Source organism: Apteryx mantelli, chromosome 6, assembly GCF_036417845.1.
Source record: "Apteryx mantelli isolate bAptMan1 chromosome 6, bAptMan1.hap1, whole genome shotgun sequence".
NCBI classification, from domain to species: domain Eukaryota; kingdom Metazoa; phylum Chordata; class Aves; order Apterygiformes; family Apterygidae; genus Apteryx; species Apteryx mantelli.
In genome coordinates, this window is record NC_089983.1 from 6,748,231 (window position 1) to 6,774,304 (window position 26,074).

At 49.9% G+C, this 26,074-nt stretch overlaps 3 protein-coding genes across 3 annotated transcripts in view; 1 reads left to right on the forward strand and 2 right to left on the reverse strand.

Annotated features, from left to right (window-relative positions):
* COL6A2 (collagen type VI alpha 2 chain) overlaps positions 1-9,116 on the forward strand; it is a 33,909-nt gene extending 24,793 nt beyond the window's left edge. Inside the window, exon 28 of the mRNA XM_013939840.2 lies at positions 7,475-9,116. Within this exon, the coding sequence (XP_013795294.1) occupies positions 7,475-8,082 (608 nt within the window). The 3' untranslated portion in view covers positions 8,083-9,116. The remainder of the gene's footprint in view (positions 1-7,474) is intronic.
* Positions 9,117-11,571: 2,455 nt separating this feature from the next.
* On the reverse strand, positions 11,572-15,751 carry LOC106482290 (proline-rich protein 13-like). Its single transcript, XM_067298674.1, has 4 exons — positions 15,662-15,751; positions 14,362-14,398; positions 13,737-14,095; positions 11,572-11,905 (listed from the first exon to the last, which is right to left on the reverse strand). The coding sequence occupies exons 2-4, from the start codon at positions 14,378-14,380 to the stop codon at positions 11,864-11,866; spliced, it is 420 nt and encodes a 139-aa protein (XP_067154775.1). The 5' UTR covers positions 14,381-14,398; positions 15,662-15,751; the 3' UTR covers positions 11,572-11,863.
* Positions 15,752-17,212: 1,461 nt separating this feature from the next.
* FTCD (formimidoyltransferase cyclodeaminase) lies at positions 17,213-25,485 on the reverse strand. Its single transcript, XM_013939845.2, has 14 exons — positions 25,432-25,485; positions 24,012-24,195; positions 23,378-23,506; positions 23,063-23,151; positions 21,988-22,167; positions 21,762-21,899; positions 21,271-21,402; positions 20,349-20,410; positions 19,299-19,428; positions 18,965-19,126; positions 18,487-18,530; positions 18,184-18,322; positions 17,598-17,693; positions 17,213-17,324 (listed from the first exon to the last, which is right to left on the reverse strand). The coding sequence occupies exons 1-14, from the start codon at positions 25,483-25,485 to the stop codon at positions 17,238-17,240; spliced, it is 1,626 nt and encodes a 541-aa protein (XP_013795299.1). The 3' UTR covers positions 17,213-17,237.
* Between the last annotated feature and the right edge of the window lie 589 nt (positions 25,486-26,074).

Consider the following 26,074-nt stretch of genomic DNA (forward strand, 5'->3'; position numbering starts at 1 on the left):
GACAGGTATTATATCCCAGTGTCCTCTCTGCTGCCTTGCAGAGACAGACGAGTCACCAGCTTTATGAATTCTCATCTGCAGATACAGGAAGCCAGGAAGGCACGCCACCTTTCAGTGCTTTGTCTAAGGAAATCCAGTTTTTCCTGTTTTCAGGACAGACCCATGTCTCCTTATCTCCTTATCACCTCTGATTGTGGTTCTTACACAATACTGGAGTGTTTCTTGACATGGGGTCCAGGCAGGGTTAAATGCTGAGCAAATCTGAACTGACCAATTGCTTTGACAGAAACCGCATGATGCTCTGTGAGGCTTTTTCTAACCCATACAAAAGGCTTTGCTTTGAGCTTTGGGGTTTTATTCAAATACAAGCTCAGTGCAGTCAGGTGGAAACCACGGTTCTTGTGATCCTGAATCACTGCAGACATCACACAGGAGCATTATATGGAACAGAGTATTAACTCTAGTCAAAGTACAGAGGGCTAAGTGCCAGGCAAGGAGTTTATGTAATGCTTTCCCTTAGATGTCTTTCCAGCTCCCCAGATGTATAGCATCATGTATACAGTTTGCATGTAACCGAGTTCAAAGCTATTTGACAGCTGATATCAACCAATCCCGTATGCAGAAAAAAAGTTGGACCCTCTAGCCTTCTTCCTGAATACTGCTCTTCCTCCATCATGAATATGCTAGACTAGTTGGAAGAGACTGGGCAGTTATGTTTTCATGTTGTTTTCTGAGGACTCTTGGTTGATGGGTGTGTGATATCAGTAAGAATCCCATAGTTCCTCAAACAAATGTGGTTCCTCAAGCAAATGTAGTATTTGCCCTGTCACTAAATCACCAAATACTGTTCATTCTCTCAGATGTTGTGTGAGACAGTTATCTGGTCCATAAGTTAATTCAGTTCATTCAGTAGAAAAATAAGCAACTGATTGGCTTTACTTACTTATTCTGTGTTTCCAGTGCTCTTCAGGATTTAGTAATACCTAATGCCACAAGTCAGGTGCCCCAGGCAGAACATCTATAAAATATCAATAACTATTTTGCCCCCAACCTGTAGAAGTACCGGTTGCAGTAGGGTCTGTATTCACCTCATCTGGCCTTACTGGAGTAGATCTTTCCTTCATCACTGAAGAGCTGCTCTATCCTAGATACCTTTAAGGGCTGTTCTGCAAGCCACTGGCAGTTTTCCCTTCAGCCAGTTGTCTTTGGCTCCAGCCTTTCTTGAAAAAGGCATGGGAGAGCTTTCACCACAGGAGCCACATCCAGCCCTGGGACACGTATTCTAACAAAGCTGTTGAGACTTAGATCTTGAAATTTAAAGTCTTGCTTTGTTCTTTACTTCTCTGTCTCTTATTAGCTCTGTTCTCGTCTGGTGCAGTGTACATAGAAAAGCCAGGTAGCATTCAGAGAGAGAGCCATTGCTAGAAAGCCCTGAAAATATTCTTTTGACGCTCACTTACAGATGGCAGGAACCCTGGGAACGTAAACCCACTTATTTTCCGCCCCATGGAAGAGGGAGTCAACATAGATTTCCCCAGCACCATACATTCGATCGCCCAGTTCCTAAACTCCACGCGGGAAACCCAGGACCCCAGCATGTACACCCAGCTGGTGGCCACTTTGGCCTATACCGCCGAAAAAGCCAAGTTTGCCACTGGAAATGAGCGGCAAGAGTGGATGGACCTGTTCATTGACACCTTCAAAATGGTGCACAGCGAGATTGTGGGGGACCCAGAAACCGTGCTAGGGCTTTGCTGACATATCCATTATAGATCACATGAAGTGGGAGGCAGAGGCTGAGTGGAGATGGGAGAATCATTTGGACCTTCAAACATCTTTCCTCAAGTGCCTGTTTGGCAGAGAGGATGGGTACATAGATAGATGCTTTTAGTTTAGGAGAAACACAGGTAGTGACATAGCTTGGTTATGCTCAGCCAAGTATGTGGCACAAGGGGTGGATCTCTCCAGCTTGGCTGGCTGATGAGCATGGCAGCTTTCTCCTTAGATTACAAGCGATGCTTTTGCTCTACCTACAGCTTTTCTGCAGAGGAACTTCCAGCCACTAGCAGGACAGCTGCTCTGCCTTGGTCTCTGAATCAGCCAAGCTGCTCCCCCTTTCACCTTCCCAACACTCCCCCTCTGTACTGGCAAGCTAGTCTGTCGCAGGGTGAAAGACTGTCACACAGTCCTCAGCCACACAGGAGCACAAGGCTCCGTTGATGAGACTGCTGGCACACGTGTGACTGAGGGCAGGAGAGAGCCCTTTGTTTGCAGAAAGCCTAGTGATGCGCTTTTCCCGCACTTTCCTACGTATCTTTTTGCTGACTGCTTCTGAAGTATCTTCTGTGTTCTCTTTCTGGATAACTGGGTGCTGTCTTCAGGTTGTGCAAACCATTTGTGTGGCAAGACTGGCAAAGCAAGATGCATCTCCTTTCGCTGCAGTTAGCATTTCTATGTGACCACTCAACAGACAGTTTGTGGTATTAAAGGGAAAGAGCAAGCAGTAAAGAAGGGCATCCCTGGCTTTCCATCAAGAGTACCAAAACCTGAAAAGTGCTTTTGTCAGAACATATGCAGTATGTACTTTGTGTGCTTTTTACTCAGCTTGTATATTGTGTTTTTTCTCTCTGTCTTCAGTAGCAACATGTAGCTATTCATAGCCAGGAGATGCAGATTATGTAGGACCAGGAAGTCCAAAGCAAAATCCATGACTGTGCAATCATAACTGTGTGATACATTAAGATGTTTAAAAGCACATATTTAAACATGATGTAGTATAGTCCATAAAATCCATAATCAGTTCTAGTCTCGGGTCAGAGAGACTATAGGCCTACCACTTGTGCTGTGGGAACATTTGCTTAGACAAGGAGTGAGATGTCCATGAGTTCGACTACCAACGGCTTTCACAAAAGGTTAGGCAGATGACTGCCATTTGTGCCTCTAAAATAACCATTGCCCTGTAAAGCTATAAAAAGAGAACACAAGCATTGAGTGTATAGATGCGAGAGTAGAAGTATTTAGTGCTAGCAAGTGAATTTTGCAGCCTCTCTAACTGACATGGTATTATTGCAATAAAGTCTACTGAGCAAATGTACTATTTAATGGGCAGAATGGAGATGTACAGTCTTCAAATAATGTGTCTGGCCTATTATGAAGTCTGTTTTCAGATATGTAAAGTGGAACCAGTTACCAAACTGTAGCCAAGCTCAGAAATGAGAATTGGAATGAGGAATTTGCCTACTTTGAACATATTACTAGGTTTTATTTCAACTTTGTTCCAACATCTGGGGCTTGCCAAACTAGGCTAGAAGTTGTCCAACAACAGGCACTTAGAGGTGTTTGTGTCATTCAGCTCATGATCAAGCCAAATACACTGCACAAAGACAGTCTTTCTCTCAACATTTTAGCACTTTTTGCTCCTGGTCTGTGCAATACCAGGGAGTTCAGAAGAGTTCACTATTGGAATATAGCAAGAAAAAGAGTTCAAAGAACTCTTCCTAGCTCTAAATGGTTTGCTCAGAGTTTTAGACAAAGGTCTGGCAGAAGGATGAGGATCAGTCTGTATCTGAATCCATATGCTAACATCTTATTATAATCCACATATGGATGGTCTTTGCAAGGCCAAACTCCCTACTCTATTTTGATTTTTATCCTAAAATTAGCATGTGATTTAGCCTTATGCAGTGCATCTGAGAAGACTAAACTCAAAGTAATTAAGTTGCTCCAATCATGATGCTAAGGAGAAGTCCTTGAGCATACTTATGACTGGAAGCCCAAAGGAGATGCTGTTTTGAAAGGAACATCTCAGGGCTAAGCTGTCTGGCTGGGCAAGATTGGAATTCAATAAATCTTTAGGAAAGTGAGTTTAGATCTCATCACACAGTGGCTGTTTATTCCATTTCTGTTGGTAAGCAAAGCAGTACAAGCATTGGAAACAAACTTTTTTACCTCTAAAAAATCTTCAGTTAACTATGAAAAATATTTATGAGAAAATGTCTCTTTGCCTGAGCAGTATTTGCATTAACCCTTATTAGACAAAAGCAAGTGGATGTAATGGTTTGATAACATAATCCTGGTGAATCCCTCTGACAAAACCAGATAGATTTCAACACAGCAGCAGTTCCTTCAGTGTCCTGGTAAAGTTCTCAGGCAAAGGAAGGACATGCATCAGAGCTTGGGGAAAAGAAAATTCCTACCTCTCAGATGACATGGGAGGAGGTTGTGAATGGGGAAGCCCAGGAAAGGGCTGGCAGGCCAGTTCACTTGTTCATTATTTCTTTCATCTCTACTGTGAAATGTTAGAGGAAATACAAGTTACCCTACTGCAGGAAAAAGCAGGAGCATTATGTGAATGGCTGGGATTATCTTGCACATGCACATCATTAGTTGGGTTACTGATGGCAAGAAAGTTGATGGTATTTCTGCAGTGCTGCTTCCTTTAGACTGCCTCAGATGTCTCCTAGCATACAGTTTGTGGTATGGTGAGATATAGGCATTTGTGCCTCACTGTAAGCTGCGTGAAAAGGGTTGGTACTCCAATTAAAAGCACTGTGTGAAGAGATTATTTGGCCTAATTCATGGTGGTGCATCCAAGAGCTTATATCCCAGGATCATCTGCAGTCAAAAATGAAAATCTCAAGGCCCTTGGAAGGTGAAATGCTCTTTTGTCCCCCCTGAATTCTTCTCTCTGTTGGTATCAGGCATACTGAGGAGCATATTTTCTGTAGGTACTGCCATATGCAGAGCTCTTGCTGCACTTGTGTCAACATCCTCCCAGAAACAAGAATAAGGTACAACCAAAGCGTGATACAGAATGGAACAGAACCTGAGGTTTTGTTGCTGCTGCACTGTCATTTATGTTAATGTTCTCATGGGATAACTCATGTATAAAGGAGTTTAATCTATGACATGGCTCAAAGGCAGCCCTCCCCATCCAGGAGGACTGAGCAGTAAGAAGAGTTTTTCTGTGGAGGGTACTCATGCAGTAGACATCTGTCGAGCAGCTCCATGGAGAGCTAGCCACACATTATACTCTTGTTCAAGCTTCAGGGAGTGATGCTGCACTCTGAGTGGCAATCTGCTGGTGTCTGCCTAACTAGGATCTCTTAAAGCTCGCTTCAGGTCCTTTTTTTGGGGGAGTTCTTGCTTGTAATCACCAGAAACGTGACTGCATATAGACAAGAACGAGGGGGAGAAAGACCTGTAACACTTCTTTGGCATGATATGCAGCCCTCACTTCCACTCCTCTTTTGCAAAGCCCTACTTAAATTTCAGATTATGTGGTTGAAAGGGGCATGCTTCTCCCCTTTCATGGCTACATGAAGCATATGCAGAACACGTAAGGGCCTGGAGTTCACTGGTGCAGGTACTGCCAAGGTAAAATATCCTGGTAGCAGCACTTGTGTATGGGTAACTACAATATGAATGTACGTTTAGACAACATTTTTCTAGGAAGGTCAGTCAGAGGTGAGTACATACGTTTATTGATTTAAAAGAGTGGAGTATTGAATTGAATTTGGAGATGTGATGTTATACACAGCTCATGGAGAAATATCTGTTGCTTCCGATTGGAGATGGCTTTCTTCTTGCATCAGAACTGACAGACGAGAAGCCTGTTGTTAGCAGTAAGTCAGTGTACAATAAGCACCATTCAAGACATGGCATCATTATAGATATGTCTTAAAGTGTAGGCTAAGAGGAAATGCAAGGCTGCAAAGTCAGTGAACATGAAACGTAAAAGCAACTATGAACTTTCACCATGCCCAGCAAATTAGGGTGAACTACAAGTACCGGAAGTTGCTTTATCAGGTATTACTGTTTTATCATGGATAGAAGTGGTGTCAAATAATCTGCGATTACAACAATATGTAACATCAGCGTTTCTGCTACATTGGGAGCACAGTCCCATGCTGTTGAATTCATGTTGCACACTGGACCAGTAGTCTCTAGAGTGCATGTATGTATTTTGCTTAAAATATTTTACAAATTTGCCCTTCACTGAATGTTGACCATATAAATGGAGATGGAAGTGGAGTCAAATTCTGTGTGCAGTCACCTGCAGTTACCTGTGACTTTTTAAATGCACTGCCTACCTGCCAAGTTTGATGTTGTGTATAGCTATACTTTCCTACTAAACAGGCATTCATTTTGTTCAGATCGTATGAGGAATTGCAAAACGCTTTGCTTCAGCACCCTACAATGCTGAATCCAGCCCCAGGTATAACAGTATTCAGCACTGAGAAAGTACTTTGTCAGGTAGACGGATTTGTTCATAATACTGAAATTCAACTTAATGTGAAACGCATATAATGACAGTTACCCCTTGCTGGAAATGGATGTTCAGGTTGAAGCTGCTCCAGAATCCTCTGTTACTTGCCAGTCATATGGCACAACATGACGTCTGCTCCATTTTTTCACCTTATCCCTTTCAAGATTCAATTTTAGAGTCCTCATCATAGAATTGCTTGACAGTGCACACTATGGCTATTGCTCTGCTACCACCATGATGGAATACCTTGGGAAGTGGCCAGTCATAGCATGTACATCACAAATGAATACTGCTGTTGTAATCACTTTCCTGGTTATTGCTTTCAGTGGAGAAGAAAAAAGAATTCTTATCCAAATATGGAATAAAATTGAAAAATGCAGAAATTGAAATGTTTCTTAGAGAAGCAATGCGTGCAGAAGAACATCACATGCAATACAGCTGCTGAAGGGGACAAAAGAATGACTTAAAACTAACAGCTGAGTCTAAATATTGGTGTTTTCTTCTGCCCTTTTTTTTTTTTTTTGAGTTCATTCACTGCATATATTCATATGCCTACATGCCTCCTTTGTGGACAGGTGCTGATCCAAAAGACTTAAGAACAGTTTCCCACCACATTTTATTCAACTATTGGTCTTTGTTACAAAAGCTGTTTTACTACATACAGATGTACCAAAAAGGATAGTCTTGTTTTTCAACCACATGGCCCAACCTTTGTAAGCTCTTCAGGAATTAGTGATTACTGATGAAACAAATCTTGGCACAGTGTGAAATCAGCTTCCAACCAACAGATCTGTGCATGAAGAATTGCTCCAAAAGTAAACCACACTCTAAATATAACTGAGAGGTTTGTAAATACCACCTGCCATTAATCTCTAGCCATCCCATTACAGAAAGGGGTTGGGCTGTAGTATAAGAAGGTGGATATAATTCTAGGGATGAAACGCAGAAAATGCGCAGATCTGTCTGATGTCTTGGATGCTTGTGGTGGTCTGTCATAGGCCTCAGAATTAATGCCCATTAAGAGCCAGCGCCCAGGAGCTGAGGAAGTCAGAAGCAAAGATCCTGTTACCAGCCACCAGCAGCTGGTCCTTCTTTGGGCAAAAATATACAGCGGCTATTCCAACCCACACTGCACGAGGGAAGCCCCAACCTTATCTTGTAGGCTTTCTTATACTCCCAACTGTTATTTTTCTCTCTTTCCTGCAGAGCTTGCAGTGGCCCAGTGCACGCAGCGCCCCGTTGATGTCGTCTTCTTGCTTGATGGCTCCGAAAGGATTGGGGAGCAGAATTTCCAGAAGGCCCACAACTTTGTGGAGGAGGTAGCCCGACAGCTCACACTGGCCAGAAGCAACAATGACAACATGAATGCCCGGATTGCCCTTATGCAGTATGGCAGTGAGAAAGAGCAGGATGTGGTCTTCCCGCTGACATACAACCTGACTGAAATCTCCAATGCCCTGGCACAGATCAAGTATCTGGATTCATCCTCCAACATTGGGTCAGCCATCTTTCACGCCATCAACAACATTGTGCGCAGCCCTGGGGACACGCAACGAGTTGCCCGGCGCAATGCTGAGCTCTCCTTTGTCTTCATTACTGATGGCATCACAGGAAGCCAGAACCTTGATGAGGCCATTGACTCCATGAAGAAGCAGGATGTCATGCCCACAGTAGTGGCTCTTGGGAGTGACGTAGACATGGATGTCTTGCTGAAGCTTGGCCTTGGGGACCGGGCAGCCATCTTCCGGGAGAAGGACTATGCCAGCCTCTCCCAGCCTGGCTTCTTTGACAGGTTCATTAGGTGGATATGTTAATTGAAGGGAGTGCACATTTCGTCCTCTCACCAATATACACACCCCAGATATTACTTGTTTTATTTTCTTCCCTTTGTATGGTTGTTAGCAACTCTGAGCTGGCCCAGAACAGTTTGTACACAGCTACCCTCTGGGTTCTCCTGTCTAGCCAAAATTCAGAGCTCTTGTTTGATTTTCATGATGAAGTCATGTATCTTACATTTATGGTGCTAATTAAAACCAAGATCGAAGCAGGATACAGAGCCATACAAAGTATTTCTGTAACGCTTTACACATACCAAGCCATTCCTTTGTGTATGTACTGTAATGTTAGGAGAACTTACCAAAGAAACAGGAAATTTCTCTAGTTCAATAGAACAAGTGATCATCTCTAATTTTCAGAAACTCTTGCTCTCCCTCACCCTCCTTTGAGGAGTTTTATGCTCATGACATCCCCCGTTCTTTAGCAAGCTCTTTTCACAGTCACTTCCTCATCCTTTTTCTTCTCTCAGTACTTCTGCCCTGTAAGAGCGCTCAGGGGCGACTTCATTGACAAATCACATGCTTCTTGATATGGTCAGAAATGTGCTTTCTTTTTGCATTGTCCTTGGTTGCTTGTTCCTTTTTTCCAGGAGTGATAGGATGAGGCATCAGCCTAATTTAGATATTTTGCTGCCCTCTACAGTTGTCTGCAAATGCTCCTTTCAGGGATCTATCAATCCCAAATTTCATAGACCAATTTAGAGATTTTCATTTTCCTGTGGGCTGGGCCATATCTCCCTTGCTTCCTTCTATCATTCCTACCTTCACCAGAACCTGTTACAGTATCCAAAATCTGGCCTGAGAGGTCTAGCGTGCCTCCCAGCATCTCTCAAAATACCAGGCAGCATATGGAATTGCCTCACCCTGTCATCCCAATATGCTCAAAATAACCATGGTGCCTTATTCCAACCAGTATCTGCCAAGCACTACCCAGATTTGAACTTGAATTGTGCTGTCTGCAAAAATAAACAAACTCTTTTCACAAATAAACTCTTTTCACTCTGTCCTGAAAAGCCTCTGTAGTTCTTTTTTTTTTTTTTTGATGAGCAGCTGATTCTCCTGATGTTGAACTGGTTTGACTTTTCCTAGAGTTCGTAGAGCACCATTTTGTAAATCAGCACATCTCTACAGAGTCAGAGTGAAGTCTGCAGTTAGTCTGGCTCAGCCTGTAGCTCCAGCCTTGGGAACACTCCTAGGAATGACCATGAAAAAGTAGAAGCTTTGATCTTCCCAAGGATTGCAGCATTTCACCAGACCCGCCTCATTGCTGGCATTCAGGAAACATTTGTCTTCTGCCTTTCCTTGCAAATGGAGCACAAGGCCACTGGTGCCTAAGATGAGCACCACAACACAGGGATTGCAGGGCACTGCTGAGGATCAGAAGGAACCAAAGGAGCTGGTGCGGCTGCTCCAGCTCTCCCCCCTGCCCACTATGCACAGTCCCATTGCAGGCCTGTTCTTCTGCTTCCCTGTGGTGCCAATCCAGACCATGATCTCTCAGCATGACAAAGGTAGTGTCCTCATTCTTCACCTCCTTCATGTTCCCTAGGCCCAGTGCTGTGAATGAGGAGAGCAGAGATGTTTTGCTCTGCAGTCTGGTACTGGTTTCTCATCTCCTTAAGTAGTGTAGAGTCTAATCCCGCTCCCCAGCTCTCTGACACCATGCAGGGGCAACTCCACTTTTTTGCCCTGCTCTTGGTATCTGTGCCATGCCCCTGAGTACTGGTGAGCTCTGCCAGGCTCGCTGCCATAGGCTGGGCACCAAGGTGCACATTTTGTGAGTGATGAAGTGAGATCACTACTCATGGCAGCATAAAGACTAGCCACAAATGTGAGAGTTCCCTGCATGCATTACAGGTGGTCAGAGCCTGGCAGGCAGCTCTTTGCTCTTTTCTAGCCATGCTCCAGGGAGGGAGATCAGGGAATTGATCTGTGATCATTCTGTCATGCTTTGACACCAGGACTGCAAGGATGTTGAATGGTGTGATTGCCTCTGTGCTGTTGCCCTTCTTTGATTAGAAGTATGAGGGTATTTTTTACTGTGAGGGTGGCTCAGCATTGCAGGGTGCACAGAGAGGTTGTGGAGTCTCCATCCTTGGAGATATTCAAAACCTGCCTGGACATGATCCTGGGCAATCTGCGCTAGCTGACCCTGCTTGAGCGGGGGCGGGGTTGGACCAGGTGATCTCCAGACACCCCTTCCAACCCCAACTATTCTGTGATTCTGTGTGCCTTTCCCCACTGCAAAGGTGGTGTTGCACCCGAATCAAGCTTTCCCCATACCTTCTTCAGTTCCTCTTTCATCCAACATTTGTGTGTCTAGAGCATGGAAAGTGGGTCAGGGCAACACCCAACAAACAGGGCATTTCTGTAAGGTTGAATTCAGGGTTGTGGAGGTGGCATGGAGAGGAGAGGTTGGGCAGGATGTGGGTTTTGTGTAGGGGGTCCCTCAGGCAGGGGGATGCAAAGGGGCCTGCAGCATGGATGCAGGACGTGCTCCCAGCGCATGCACAAGCCTGGGCCAGTGCAGGCATGGCTGTGGGAACTGTTGCTGAGTGTACTATAGCATCACTACCATGTTTTTCGTTCCTTTGAAAAGGGGATCTGTAAGGGGAGCTTCTTGAGAAGTTAAAGGATGAAACATGACAGCATCCAGTTAGAAGCCATGGTGAGAGGGTAACCATTATAAGAAAGACACTCACCTCCCTTCCAGGTATGGAGTCTACTGCCGCCCCCCCCCCCCCCCCCCACACACACACACTCAGCCAGCCATGCAACAAATATCTCAGACACAGAAGAAGTTAGTTCCTGAAAACCCAGGCCAGCAAGAGGCACAGCCCATGCCTGGACAGCCCATTGAGCTGACGGAGCCTCTGACAGCTTGCTGAGAGCCATGTAGTATGGAGTGCAGGGTGTGCTAACATTAAATCTCTGTGAGACTGGCTGCATATCTTTTTCTGGAAATTTACTCTGATGTGGTGAGCTGCTCATGTTTGTGCCACCGGGTCCAACAATCAGACCTTGGTGACAACAGAGGCCTCTCCATAATGGGATTAGGAAGGCTCTTCTTGAGCCACAGCAATGGGCAAAACAGAGAAATGTAACAGTAACTCTAGCAGCTCTGCATCCAAATTGTGGTAGCAGCACTGCCAGGCTTTTCACTTCTGGCTATACACTGAGCATGCATGCCACAGTCCTGTAATCACGGCTCAGAGGCCTAGGAAAGAGAACTCACTACTTTTTTCTATTTCAAATATCCAAATTTTTACCCTGGCAATCCATACAGCTCAGCAAGGGGCTGGCCCCCGAATTCCCCAGTCAACCCTTCTGCCACAGATGGAAAAGTTCATATTAAATTTAAGGAGCTCTAACAAGCGGTGGGATCCATTTTAGCAGCTGGCATTATTGTACAGTGATAATCACACGCAGAACAGCAGACTGCAAACCATCACATGGTACTCCTTGTGCTGTTGTCTGCAGCCTTCATGGATCATTTTTAGTGAAGTGCAATGGTATGAGAGTGAATCCCCATCCAGGCAGGGGCTCTCTCTAAAGACAGAGGAAGGAATTGCTGGTTGTGTTCTTGCAGGGATTCCAGACTACAGAATTTACAAACTAAAAACAAGAAAATCACTCAACAGACAAAATCCAGTTTGCAGAGAAAGGAGAAAGGAACAAACTGATAGTCCTCATGGGACATTCATCTTTGTGTTTTGTTTCTTCTGTTGATTCATCACCAGGTGGGTAGGAGCTGTCGTCTTTAGTCAGAATCAGAACTGCTGCTTGAGCTGCTTGAGGAGTGCTGGAGGAGGAAGAGATTAAATGATTTCAGGGCAGCATGAAAATATCCCTCTTTCATGCCATTTATGATAGGTGTTAGTGATCCTACAGTTTTAGACATTTGCCCTGGGTACCTGTCTGGTTACAGTTTGGCTCTCACCAATCCATCCAATGTGGTATGTGCAATAAATATAGCTGCTGGCAGGAGCTGTTGCAAGTGTCTCTGCTGACACTAAGCTGACAGCACAAGTTCAACAGCAAGAGCTGTCTCAGTGGAGAGGCCACAATGGGATCAGGTGTCTTCCTGGTGCCAGTGCCAGCCGGAGTCAGGACTGAGTCTGTGACGTACACATCTGGTGCAATGCAGGCAACACACACCCCTGACTGCTTTCTCCAGGTATCTTTGCACAGCAGCAAAAGTTGCATACTCAGGTTTGCACACTGGCTTAATTGTAAGCCTGTAATTAGCAGTGTCAACGTCAGGACCCAGCTGCCATGCTGAGGGTAAGCCAATGTGTGATTTATCACAACATCAAGGCCTCAGACAACAAATCCCAATGGCTTGGCGGGGCTACCTTGGCATTAAGACGAAATGGCTACTAATAAAATGATCACAACATTTATTCTGATACTGTTACAGTTTCCTGGCCTTCAACCACACTACAGAGTTGGAAACCACAGTGTTTTCTGCCACTGCGTCTGGAGAATATAATTACAGGCACATAGTGGGAGGGCTGGGGGGGGGGGGGGGGGAGGGGGGATTGTTTAAAAAGGATGTTCAGGCTAATTAAATTCCAGAAGGGTTCTGCTTTCTGCCAATGAGGGCAAATGCCAAGGCAGATAACTTTCCAAGCCATTAAATGCCAAGAGGAGTTCATGGTTTGGTTTGTTTGCAAAATGCTTGTCTGGTGGTGAAACTGGAGATTTTGTTTAGCAGTCCCTCACTCAAACCTGCTCCAGATGGTGCCAGTCACTGAGAAGCCATTTTCTGCAGGCCACCCAGAAGCATTTGGAAGGATCTTCTCTCTCCACGTGGACATGGAGTTTATGTCATGTTTCCTCTCTGTCCCAGTGGAGAGGCCACAAAGGGGTTAGGTCAGTCTTGCGGTGCAAGACTAGGTTGTTCTTTAGATGCTTGACGTGTTATGTGTAGATACATATGTTTTTAATCTGTAGAGCTGCAGATGAAGTGTACCTTCTACTAGCTCCCCATTGTAGCGAAGTCCTCATTCTATGAACACTTGAGTACTTCAAAGGACGCTGTAGCAAGTGTATTTAGTGCTACAATCTGATTATGAAAATCTAGCACCATTTACATTCTATCTTAGATGCAGAAGTAGTCCATGGACAATTCTTAAGCGAATTCCTTACCAGCCTTTGAAAGGCAAAAACCAACTCTCTGCAGGTTGAGGAATAAAAACAAAGAAATGCTTTCAATGACTATTGGAATTGCTACATTTTTTGGAGAAAAGTGTACACTTAAAAATCCTCAAAAACAAAAAAGGAAAAAGAAATTCTCTGGGCAATAAGCAGCTCCACAGTAGTGATTCTAAAGAGGAAACTGAACTGCTTCTGTGATGAAGGACACTGAGCCTTATAAAGGCACGGCACACTGGTAAGCAGAAGGACGTCCTGGGATTCAGTACACCTGATGTGTGTGTCAGGGCTCCTCTGGTGCATTGAGCTGTGTCAGTCCTACTATTTGGAATGACTTCAAGAAATGATGTGGCTGATGTTTCAATACATCATCACAACATCTCTAGCCCAGACAAGCCTGCCTAGAGAGCTACAGCATGTGTGGGGTGACCATAGGATTGTAGGAGAAGATCAGAGCAGGACCTCTTCCTCCTTACCTTGCCTCCGTGGTGCTTATGGCTGGACTTCGAGTGTTTCTTCTTGTGCTTCTTATGATGCTTCTGATGGCAGGCAGGTGGGCATGGTGGACACACCTGCACCCCTGGTGGGGGGTGCCCGTGGGGGTGATGACCTGGTGGGTGGGGGCTGTGGGAGTGATGTCCAGGTGGATAGGAGCCAGGCGGAGGGGGACCGCTGTGGTAGCCACCCGGGGGTCCCATGGGATGAGCGGCAGGGGGGCCAGATGGTGCCGGCGGGTAGCCAGGATAGGGACCTGGTGGCATGCAGGACCCAGGGTATGTTGCAGGGGCAGGTGGGCAAATTTGCACTTGTGGTGGTGGCACCCCTCCAGGTGTTCCTAGAAAGAAGAAAGTGTGTGTTTGCAAGCACAGCCAGACCCCATGGCTCTCCCTGGACAGCTGATGCCAGCAGGGAGCTTGTGTACCCCTGCACCCCAAGGATGTGCCCCAGCCTAACCCCCTCTCATCACAAACAATGCCCCATCCCCCTTTGGTAACAAAGCAATCCCTTTGGGTGTCAGTGGAGATTGCACCAAACCACTCTCCAGGCTGCAAGGCCAGGCAGTGCCCATGGCTCTGCCCAGGCCCTGCTGAGCCCCCTCACCTTGGTTGGGGTTCCACATCCTCCTGCCGCCTCCAAGCTGGAAGAGAAGGACGAGGGAAGAGGTTAATGGCCGCTCTTGTAACCCAGGGCTGCACTGCAGGGTATCCCATGAGAACCCTTCCCTCTCCTGAGCAGCCGCGCCTCCCTTCACTCCCAGACCCTCTGCAAGAGTGTGGGGTGGGCGACGCTGGCCTCTTGCCTTGCACACCTGCACTGGCCCTTGTGCCACAGCAAGGGCACAGCCACAGCATGTACTGCACCCTGACAGGCTGCACCACCTAGAAAGTTTAAAGAACGCTGCAGTCCAAAGCTGGAACATGGCTCTTTTAGCTGCACTTTGGTCTTCGGACTTGGCCATCCCAATCGCCATTAACCCCTCCTCAGCCCAGCTGGGCACTGATTCAGCCCTGAATTCATCACCCTTGGACCTAGGTGGCTCCAGCTGTGCAAACAGGTCTGACGTCTAGCTCCAGGGTGTACCATGGCATTGCTGCTCCTGGCTCCCCAGGGACATGTACCTGTCCACATGGTACGTCCTACCACAGATATGTCATCATGTTGTGAGCAGCCAGGACCTGGCTCATCTGCCCCAAATATCTGCCCCTAAGCACTGAGACAATATTCATCTCCCTAGGGATCTCACTCCACCACAGATCCTCACAGCTGCCCTGTCCCTCTCGGTGTCAGCCCTTTCCCCCAGCAACAACCACCCCTGGTTCCGTGCACCCAGCAAAGCCTGGGCAGGTGGCTTCAACCAAAAGGGGTTAAAGGAAATAGTAAACCAGCTCAGGCCCAAAGCACGTCCTCCACGCAGGCTGTGAGCAAGCCTGTGCGCTCAGCCCCTGCCTGCGCAGACACCAAGGGGCCAGCAGCACAGTGTCCCTGCTTAGCCCAGCCCAGCCACAGGATCAGTGCACCCTGGCCAACGGGCATCCAAGCTCCCGCTGCTCCCCGCTGCCCCCCAGCTCTGCCATGCACCACTCCCTTGGGAGCTACTTTAACTTACCAAAACTGCAGAAAACCAACCCAGCAAAGGCAATTGCAGCAAGCAGTCTGCGTTCAGTCACTGAACCAGAGGCTGTCTCCAACCTGACTTGGCACAGGGCCTGCTAGACACAGCAGGGTCCTAACGGTGGGTCCCCTCCCCCCCCAACATGTCTGCAATATGGCTTTCTTGTGACAACGCATAGCCCCACCACCACACACACAAACACACACAACCCCAATACACTTTCCAGCCCCACTGGCTATAAATGCAAACGTTCAAACCTCCACTTAGGTGAGCAGAGAGGAACCGCACCTCTTCCAGCAGCAGCCCTGAGCCCAGCAGCAGTCCCCGACACGGCTGTCCCTGGGGTGGTAGGACCAGCCCTCCAGCACCCTTTAAATAGACGGGCCCTGCCTGAGGAAAGGGCTGACACCCTAAAGCACTGAAACTGGCTTTACCGCTCCCCTGGCCGCCTTCACTGTCACCTTGGACACGCAGGGAAATGTAAACACACTGCACCCAGCCCAGGCACAAAGGTCTGCCAGGCCTGATAAAAACGTCGGGCAACGGGTGGTGGTTTTCAGTACCTGGCATCAGCTGATGGGGTGAGTCAGGTGTCCCCGCCGTGAACCCTGGTGTGCGCCCCAGGCACCGACACAGGATCCGGGGAGGGGCTGAGCCCCCTGCCCATGGGCGCTGCTGCAGGGCATCGGGGTTCAGCCAAATGCTCCAGTGCCAGGGTGAGAGCAGGCAGCGGTGCCGCTGTCTCCCCCCCCCCCCCCCCCCCCCCCCCAGGAAGCTCCATTGAGACATCCCTGCGTTTCAGCCCAGCTCCTGGGGACAAACGCTCTGGAGTTGGGACAGCCCAGGTGAGGGGCAGAAGGCGTCGTGCGAGGCACCTCTCCCCTTGCACGGGCAGCTCAGTGCCTACTTGTGATGCCTCCCCTCTTACTGCCAGAGAAGTGAAGACCGGTAGTAGCAGGGGCTCCCCTGGAGCAGGTCATGCTCAGGGTACTGCAATAATGTGAGGGTAGGGGAGGGAATATCTGCCATTAGACCTAGTGATGCAGATGGCTCTAGTCTGTGGGGCAGATGGAGACATGAGGAAGGGCTAGGTGCCTGATGCTTATCTCGTTTTCTCCAGGCAGGTGGGGCAGAGCTTCTCCCCATGCTGTCCCTGTAGCATGCCTCCCTTTACACACCCCTATGCTGTCTTGTGTTTGGCGCCACTCCTTTCCCCGGGCCAGTGAACAATGCAACTGTGCTTGTCATGCACAATAAAGAAAACACCTTGCAAGAAGTGACTCATGGAGAGGACATTCCCCAGCCTGGAGGCAGGATAGTGTCACGGGGTGTTTTTTGAGCACAAAACCATGCAGGCGTGTGTGTGTGTGTGTGTGTGTGTGTGTGTGTGTGTGTGTGAGAGAGAGAGAGAGAGATCAGGAGATGCTCATGCATAGGGTTTTCCTATCCCAGCCAGCACCTCCAAGCTGTGCTGCATGAGTATTCCCGGGTTGTGCTGGCCAGGAGGCTGCCCTAGCCCTGGGGATCCAGCCCATGCATGCAGCAGGCTGGAGCGGCCCCAGCGTTCACCACTGCACCCAATCCAGGACAGACAGACTTGGGGCTGCGGCTGGCACAGCCAAGCCCAGACCAGCCCTTTCTGGAACCAGCCAGGGGGACTGGGCCCCGCCAGCAAAATCCACACTCTGCTCTCCCTTGCCTGAGCCAGGGAGAGATGGGTATGGGCCAGGGGACACAACAGGGGGCTCTGCCTGAGCAGAACAGCTCTTCCTGAAGTGGGCGCCAAAGAAGCCCAGGCAGGACACACGTGTTTCCCAGCTGTATTTGCCACCACAAAGCTCTGCAGCCTAGCCCTGAGCCCCTCTCACGCTGCCCGCTTCTCCAGCAGTGCCAGCACAAGTGCCAAGCTCTGCTTCGCCTCCTCCAGGAGCCTGGAGACCTTCTGGGACATCTGCACAAGGAAGGAGGAAGTTAATCATTTGCCACTTGAAAGGACACAAAAGTCACTCCCTGTCTTTGCTGCCTGGCCCTGCCATGCACAACCCAGCACAAACTTTGCTCACGGTGAAAGGCCAAGGGTGCCGGGTGCGCTGGATGCTGGAGCCACCCAGCCCTGGCACAGGGTGTTCTCAGGGGACCTCCTCTGCATTTCTGTCCCACTTTGTCCCAGCCACATGGCCCTCATGCAGTGCCAGCATCAGGGCACAGTGCAGCTCCTGCTTACCACTTGCTTGAACTTCTCATCTGATATGTCTTTGAGATTGATCATGACATTGCAATAGGCCCCAAACACACCAGCTTCCAGCATCTTGGCTCCCACCTATGGAAAAAGGTTTTTGAAAAGCAATTTTAATAGCCTTTGCTAGTGAAACAGAGCAACGTTTTAAGGTCCTGCATTAGGTCAGACCCTTATGCTCTAATTTGCCCCTGGATTTCTAATCTCAGTGACTTGATGTTTACTGCAGCATGCAGGCCTGGGATGTTATGTGAAGCAGTGCTTTCCAACCCAGTATTTTCAGCCTGTGGCTCTGAAGGTGGGAACTGTGGCTTTGCCACAGAGATTGGAAAAACTGAGTCAAGAGGTCCTAAAAGGGATGCAAGCTGCCAAAAAGTTAGTGGGCTAAAACTACTGGCTGGTTAAAGAAGCAGGGCTTAAGAGATGTGTGTCATAGGTCTTCACAGCTACCTGAGCCACAAAGCAATGGGAAACCTTGCAGGAAAAGGTAACAAGCCAGGCAGCCTCCAAAGTTCCAGCCAGGACAGGGTGTGGAGTCCCATGGCCAAAGCAGCTCCTGAGCCTGGGGCAGTACCTGGATGTCAGACTTGCAGGCCAGGTTGCAGTGGCACGCCATCTCCTTTAATGCAGGCCAGAGCCCGTTCACCTTCTCTGCCAGGGCACAGGGCACTTCCACTGCTGTCTTCAACCCCTGCTGCATGGCGGCCGCACGCCTGATGAGAGAGACCAGCCCCCAGGTAAGCACCAGGACAAGTGCACACTACCCCAGGTAGCTCTTCTGCTGCCACATGCAATCCCCCACCACCAAGGCAAGCCCTCAGGCCAGCAGTGGAGTTGTGATATGAGCCAACTCCTTCGCAAAGCCAGCCCAGCTCACCTCGCCTTCTCTTCAGGGGTACTTTTTGGCAGCTTCATAGCTTCCTGTAGGTAAAGAAAAGCAGGTTTGGTCAGCCAGGGCTGCAGCTTGCTCTGAGACCCCATGTGCCTCACGTCAGGCACCGTAGGAGACCTCTTAGCTCCCATACTCCAGAAAAGTCCTTTTACCCCACATGATGTCTTTTACCTGGGTCTTGGGCTCTGTTTTGAGTTGCTGGGCCAGCAGACCCTTTTAGAGCAGAGATTTACCCATTCCCATCTGTTTCCCTGGGGGAACGGGGACACTCACAGGATGGAGGAGCCCTGTTTTACCCACTCGCTGAGTGCACTGGGTGCATCTGCCCCAACAGCCAATTCCTGAGGTTGAGCTTACAGCTCTGCTCCCAAGGGCCTCCAGGGGGATGCAATGCTGCCACTCTGCTCCCAGCTGGAAAACTGTCCCCTTCCCTACCGCATGCCTGATGGCAGCAGGACCTCACCATGTAGCTGCTGAAGGCACGGGAATCGGCATCTACCATGGCCACCAGCTCATCCATGGCCTGGTGGAAGGGGGGGATCAGCTTCCTCATGACAGCATCCAGCTCCTCAAACTGCCGCTTCCCATAGCTCATCAGCCCCACCATGCAGCCCAGCGCTGCTCCCTGCAAGGACAGGGCAGTAAATCCTCTAGTGGAATTCAAAGCCCACCTCTGCCACCATGCCAGGTCCCCTCCAAGACCTCAGCATGCCAAGAAGCACCCTCACAAGGAACCATCCAGAGGAGCACCCAGGTAGGCAGGGGCACACCACCCACCCCAGAGCTGGGGCACATACCAATGCAGACACGGCTGCAGACACAGAGCCTCCTCCCGGTGCTGCTGACCTCCTGCCGACTGCTCGCACGAAGGCACCCAGTGGCTTGGCCACCAGACCCCTGTCTGCTTCTCCTGCCTGCACCAGGTACCTGCAGCACAGCAGCACCGCAAGTAAGAGCTGCCACGCCAGCTGCCAGCCTGCCCGTGCATGGGGACACCGGCCACCACTGCCCTGTTCCTTCTCCTCCCCGTAAAGACAAATCCCCTACACTCCTACACTGCCCTCTCCAACAGGTTTTCATCTGTCCCAAACCCCTCAGCTCCACGGGTGATAGGAAAGTGGGCTAGCACCAAAAAAAAAACCACAGGATGGTGGGAAGGAGGAAAAGGAGCTAGAGAGCCTTGTAGGCACAGATGGACACCTGGGGTCGTACCGCTGGTGGGAGCAGACACCCCAGGGACGTCAGGGTTTGCTATGCATAAGGCAGGGCTGGGCTGGGCTGCAAATGACATTTTGCAGCATGGAAATGTGCCTGGGTAGCAAGTCTGCCTCTGGCCGCGCCCCTGCAGTCATGTCCCAGGGCTTCAGGGACTGGGACTTAAAAGTGCATATCCTGACTTCACGTCAGCACAGATGAATTTCCCTTTTCTCTTCTCTTGCAGAGAAACTTTTCATCCCAGCTGCTATAAAGATGGTGTCTGTCTTTGGAGGGAATCACATGAGCCAGAGAGGCTGAAATTTCCACTGCTGTGTGCTGGATGGGAGTTTAATGAACACTTGTTTGAATTTGTCAATAAAATCTGCTCCAGCTGCCTTGCAGAGGGACCTGGATTCCCTCATCCCAAACTCATAACCATCAATTCTTGGGGGCAGGGCCCATCTCTGTGTTTGTGCAGCATTCATCAGAGCGGTCCCCTGGGCGCTTGCAGGAGCAGGAGGAGCCCAAGGGTAGCAGGAATACAAGCACTGTTCCCCAAATAAGCTTAATAAAAGAGGCAGACCACTGGGATTCCCCCCATTCAGGCAGACACCAAACACAATAAAGAAAAGCAAGAAGGGAATCCCTACTCAATGACACGCTCCTGAGGGTTAAATGGAGACAGGGAATCCAGGCCCAGACGGCTGACCACCTGCAAGAAGCAGCACATGCCACATCAGTCCGTAGCTAGGCACAACATGTCCACGCACAAGAGGCAGTGCCTCGCAGTGCTATCAGGCATGAACCTCCCTGTGCGCAGCTAGGGCACCAATGCATCCCACTACATTTTTACTCACTTCTTTTAATTGACCATGAGCTCTTTGGCCCCTGGAAGACAGCCGTGTGGGCTATCACCCAGAGGAGAGGAAAGAAGAGCCAGGCCAATAAGCTTAAACTGCTCTGGCCATGTATGCTGTGTCACCAGGTCTGAGAGAATTTCCCATACCAAAGCTGGGGCATGCTCATATCCACCTGAGAGCAAATGGAAACTGCACTGATAAATAATTAGCTTGCTCTTATCTAGCACATTCCCCATAGGGTGGAAAAGTCCCTCCCCACTCCCTTCCCTCCTGAAGCTGAAAACTGGTGCTTGTCTTATTTTTTCCATCTTACACAGGTCCTGGGACAGTTTCTTGTGACAGCAAACGCTGTCCTTGAACTTTGTGGAGGTCTCCTTCCCCTCCCTGCTTCCACACAAGCAGGCAGCTAAGAGGCTGCTGCCTGTACTCTGCCCTCACAGAATGGGCTTTTTGCTCCCCTGAGCATCTCAGCTTCTATGGGTCATGACAATAAATCAGTTCGTCTCACTCACTTTGTCCTCACAGCTTGCCAGGCCATTCACAGTGTCAGGCATTGTCCCTCAAACCAAATGCCACAAGGGCATACAACCTGCCTGGGGGCTGACCTGGTCTCAAATCTCCAAGCAGTGACAGGGAAGGTGGCACTTTGGGAGGTTGGTGGTGTCTTGTTTGTGATCCCACCCCAGTCTTGGGGCCAGGGGAGCCACGTTACCAGTCTTATCTTGTGTTCCTCCTCCAGGATGAAAAGTTTTTCCTTCTTGATGTAAAACTCAGCCGCGTCCAGCATGGCCTTCTTGGGGATAAGCCCCACCAGCTGGGACCCCACCACAGGGAGCTTCAGAGCCTGCAAAGGACAGCGGAAATGTGACTGCCCTCCAGAGATATTTGCCATGCCTCTGCTACCACCCTTCCATTCTGGACTGATGGTCCTTTTCCTGGGATCTGAAAGGCACACAGAAATGTCTTCGATACATCTCCCACCTTGCAGAGGTGAGCCTGGAGCTGGGAATTAGCAGCCAGTCACTAAGTATTTGGGGTTTCCTGTTGCTTGGGTCTCTGCCTGGCTTTGCTGAGCTGAGAGCATGAAAAAGCAGCGCCAGACCATTGGACATGGCCAAAAGCTTGTAGGGAGATAACCTTTGCAAAGTCCCAGTTGAGAAAAGCATCACATGGCACCTCTCACCTCCTCTCACCACCTCTCACCTCTGCATCTCGGCAGACCTCCTCGTAGACTTCGTGGAGTGGCGTGGTCTCAAAGTCCAGGAGGTTTGTCGAAACCTGGGCTATATTCTCTTCCTCCAAATACCAGCCAATTCCCTGGACCTTCTTCAAGCGCCCGGGCTGCAAAGAGCTGCTGTGGTCAAGGCACAGCGGTGGCCAGCTCAGCCCTGGGATGCGTAGGGGTGAGCAGGACCGTGCATGAGAGTACCTGGTCAGCACCACGGCCCTGTTCCCGGATGTTGAGGGCGATGCGGTGAGCCAGCTCCTTGGTGCAGAGCAGATTGATGTTGTACGCTATGAGGAAGGTCCGGGCCCCTGTCACTGTGGCCCCCCACCGGGGGACAAAGGTGGGGGGCCCAAAATCGGGAGCCCACTCCGGTTTCACAAGCTGGGGAGGGAAAAAGAGAGGGAGGGAGGAAAGCGTTTTGGCTAGCACTGCCGTACAGCATGAGTGGGCTGCTGAGGCTGTGCCGCGATGGGCGGCTGTCCACCCAGGGAAAGTGTCTCCCTTCCCAGCCGGTGCCTGCAGCAGCCCCTTTCACATTTGGCAGCATCCAAAGCATTTCTTTGGCTCCTCTCAGTCTGGCCAAGACACTTGTGCAAAGGGAATAAAAAATGAAGGTAAAAAGGCAGCATTTTTCTTTCTCTTTTCAATTGTTTTGCTTCAAAACTTCCTCCCATTTCAGTTCTATGTAAAAACTTCCATAGGCTTAAAGCAGAAATGTTTCATTTCATGCCAAAGGAAATAGTTCACTCAAGTTCTCTGGGGTCTTTTTATCTCACAGAGGACAAAATGAATCCATCAGGATGAACAAGCCCAGCTACTTCAGCTTCTCTCTGTATGGCCCATGCTCCAGTCCTGACCATCTTGGTGGCCCCCACTAAACTTGCTCTAGTTTATTGACATCACTCTTGTACTGGGGCACCAAAAATCAGCCCAGTATCCAGATGTGGCCTCACTGGTGCCAAACGGGGAGAAGAATCAGCACCTTCACCATGCTGGCTGCGCTCTAGACTCCTTCCCAAGGAAGCTTGTAAGGTTATTGGTGTAAAAAGATCCCTCTTATTTTTTTCTTAATGCATTTTTGGAGCAAAGAGCAGAAGGCCCCAAGAGCTGTTTTCATACCCCCTCAGCCAGCATGTGCAATTGCCTCAGAAAGGAGACACTTCTCGTGGGGCCCAAGGTTTCGGTCTGGGGGAATAAGTGGCCTCCCTGAGGCCCAGGAGATGCTGCTCAGCTTTGCCCATTAGGCAGGACAGCCCGTGCTGCCAGGCACACTCACCTTTTTGGGGAGCGCCTCATACTCCCCAGCACGGATGGCTGGCAGGGATTTCCTGCTTTCCTCCCGTGCTGCCTCTCCGTACAGGTAAACTGCAAGAGAGAGCAGGGTATGACAGACAGGCCAAATGCCGCCATGGAGAGGGGGCTGTGGCACATCATCTAACAGGGACCACGGATCCATCTTTGCCCATTTTGGGACAGAAAGTGTTTTTGCCCTACTTAAGCCTTCGTAAAAGAAGTACATCTTCTTTTATATAGGAGAGCACTGGCACAGATGGAAGCACAGCCCCAGGCATCCAGCGCTCCCCCCACTCACCAGGCACCCCCAGCTCCATTGACAAACGCTGCCCAAAGTTGTAGGCGCAGGCAATACACTCCTCCATGCTCACGTTCATCACCGGCACAAAGGGGCAGACGTCCAGGGCCCCCATACGAGGGTGTTCACCTGGGGACAGGACCAGACGTTAAAAGGAAGGGAGCAGTAAGAGCAAGCTGGATGAGGAGGGATGAAGGCCCTTTCCCAGCCCCTTTTGGAGGCTCAGCTTACAGCCCGCCTGCCACAAAGCATTTCCACTGCAAGGAAAGTTGTGTTTGAGGCAGTAATGTGTACTCCAGCCCAGCAAAAGGATGGTTTCAGGTTCTCTGTAAGAGGAAGACAAGCAAGAGCTTTGTGCGGTCCAGCCAGCATCCATCCTGGCAGTGCTGCTTGCTGGAGATGCAGAAATGTGCCATATTTGGTTGCTGGCAATCATTTTGTATCAGTTTTTAGCTTCTGTGAACAAGAGAGGTTTTGAGCTGGGGAACCATGCTGTCAGGGCACAGCTCTGGCCATGCAAGGCATGCCAGTAGCCGTCCCCGCATGCCACAACCAACACAGAGGCTTGCTCTGGGCCCCAGCTGCCAAGGGACACTTGGTGCGGGGATGGCTCCCATGCTTCCCCCGAGCTCACCCGCGTGCCGACTCATGTCGATGAGCTGCCCGGCCACTCGGGCCGCGCTCAGCGCCCCTTCGACAACAGCTTCTGGGGCCCCCACAAAGGTGTAGACGGTGCGGTTGGTGGAGGGCCCGGCATCCACATCCAGCAACACGCAGCCAGGAGTCCCGGAGATGGCTTGCCCCAGCGCCTCAATCACCTGTGAGAGAGCGGAGACAGACAAGGAGGCTGGGCGGCGGGGCTGGCGAGATGCCCACCTCAGCCCCGGGAGCCATGCAAGATGGGGGAGCCTTTTTGCAGCTCTCCCCAACCCCATTCCCACTGGCGCTGGGGTTGGGGCCATGATCAAGAAGGAGGCCACGTGCCAGTGGGTACAACCCCGTGCCACTGAGGATGCAGGACTCTGGTGCATGAGCATCCTGCTTCCAACCAGGGGGCACAGCGCTGGGACACAGAGACAGCCCCTGGCTCCCTGCAAGCTGCAGCCCTGCAGCAGAGGAGGGAAAGTTGATCAGGTGCCAGCTACATGCTGGAGAGGTCTGTCGCAATTTGCTATTCCTGAGGATACTGTCCCCTGTCAGCTTCAAAACTGATTTGGCTCTGCAAAGCCCATTTCCTAGGGGAACCAGGATTTTTACCATGACCTTCATGTTGGCTCCCTGGAAGGGCCAAAGTTCAGCCTGAGGCAGACACCCAGCACAAATCATTTTAACCTGGACAGCGTAATGTTTGACAAAGCAACTGAAAGGGAGATTTCCAAATGGGATATGCCAGGCCACCTTCGTCAAGAGTCCTGGCCCTAAGACAACCTACAGGCAGCAGAAAGGAGCAGGACTCCAAGCCCCCCATTTCTCATGGAGGTGCAAAAAAGGATCAGGGACTGCATTTGGACACTTTCAGCATTAGCCATGCAGATAAAGGTGCATAGTCCCGGCAAGGGAGGCAGGGCAGAGCCTGGCAGTGAGCACTGCCTGCACAGCCCATCCCTGGTGGCATGAGAGGCCAAATCTGGCACAGGCCCTGCAGCAGGACACAACCAAAACAGGGCCACGGGGCACCATCAGTCCCAAGCAAACACCCTGTGGGACCAGCACCTTTGGGACCAGACCTCCTCTGAAATGCTGCAAGCTATCCCCTGTGGTCTCTGTCCCTTGCAAGCTTGCTTTTGTCCCTATAAAACAACATGAACTTTCTCTGACTTGACTTTGGTGGAATTCTAGCTAGCATGAAAGTAGCCAAAGGGCAATGGAAATAGAAAACTATAAGCTGAGCTACAAATTGTAGGGAATAAAGTGCTCCAGAAGTTAACCCTAGACTAACCACCCACCTGCACTGTGCAGAGATGTCTGAGGCACAGCCCCAACCTGCAAGCAACCGAGCCACCTGCACCCCCAGTGCCTCCCACCCCATCCCCTCCTCCATGCGGCTCCCTTACCTCTTTGTTATTCCCCTCTGAAAAATTGGGGACACACTCCACCAGCTTGGCCATGGTGCTGGGGTCTGCCTGTACCACCGCAGCCACGTGCTGGGTTCTTTAAGCTGCCCTGGTTTGCCTGAGCTGTCCTTTCCAGGGCCACGGAGAACCAAAAACCTTTCTAGCATCCAATCAGTTATTTTTTCCCAGAGCCAGGGTTTCTCATTAACTACGCTGATCCAAAGCCAAGAGACAGAAAGGGTCTTGGTTAAACAAAACAGTGGTGACTTTGGGCAGAAAAGCCCTTCTGGGCTTTGTGCAGCTGTGGGAAATGTGTTCCTGGGCCCACGGGTGACATGTGCGCTCCAGGGCCGGCAGCAGAGCCAGTGCTCACCAGTAATCACTAATCACTGCCCACTAGTCACTAATCAAAGGTGCTGCCCCATGAAGGAAAGCAGCTGTCCTGTGCTATGTCCAGCTCCAGCACCCCTTCGTGGCTTCCCATTCAGATGACCTGCTCCTGCCTACAGGACAGTCCACATCAGCAAAGGAGATAACATGACCCCCAGTGTCACTGGGGCTCTCTGGAGGATGGGAACATCAGGGAGGCCTGGCTGCTGCAAAGGGGAGACTCACGAAAGGAAAGTCCTCAGCATCCTCCCCA

Coding starts and splice junctions, on each gene's coding strand:
- LOC106482290 (XM_067298674.1), bottom strand. Junction 11,906..13,736: donor ATAAGCACCACGGAGGCAAG/GTAAGGAGGAAG, acceptor TTCCTCCTCCAG/CACTCCTCAAGCAGCTCAAG.
- FTCD (XM_013939845.2), bottom strand. CDS start 25,485: ATGGCCAAGCTGGTGGAGTGTGTCCCCAATTTTTCAGAGGGGAATAAC. Junction 20,411..21,270: donor AGGAACACAAGATAAGACTG/GTAACGTGGCTC, acceptor TGCTTCTTGCAG/GTGGTCAGCCGTCTGGGCCT. Junction 18,531..18,964: donor GTGCCTTCAGCAGCTACATG/GTGAGGTCCTGC, acceptor CTTTACCTACAG/GAAGCTATGAAGCTGCCAAA.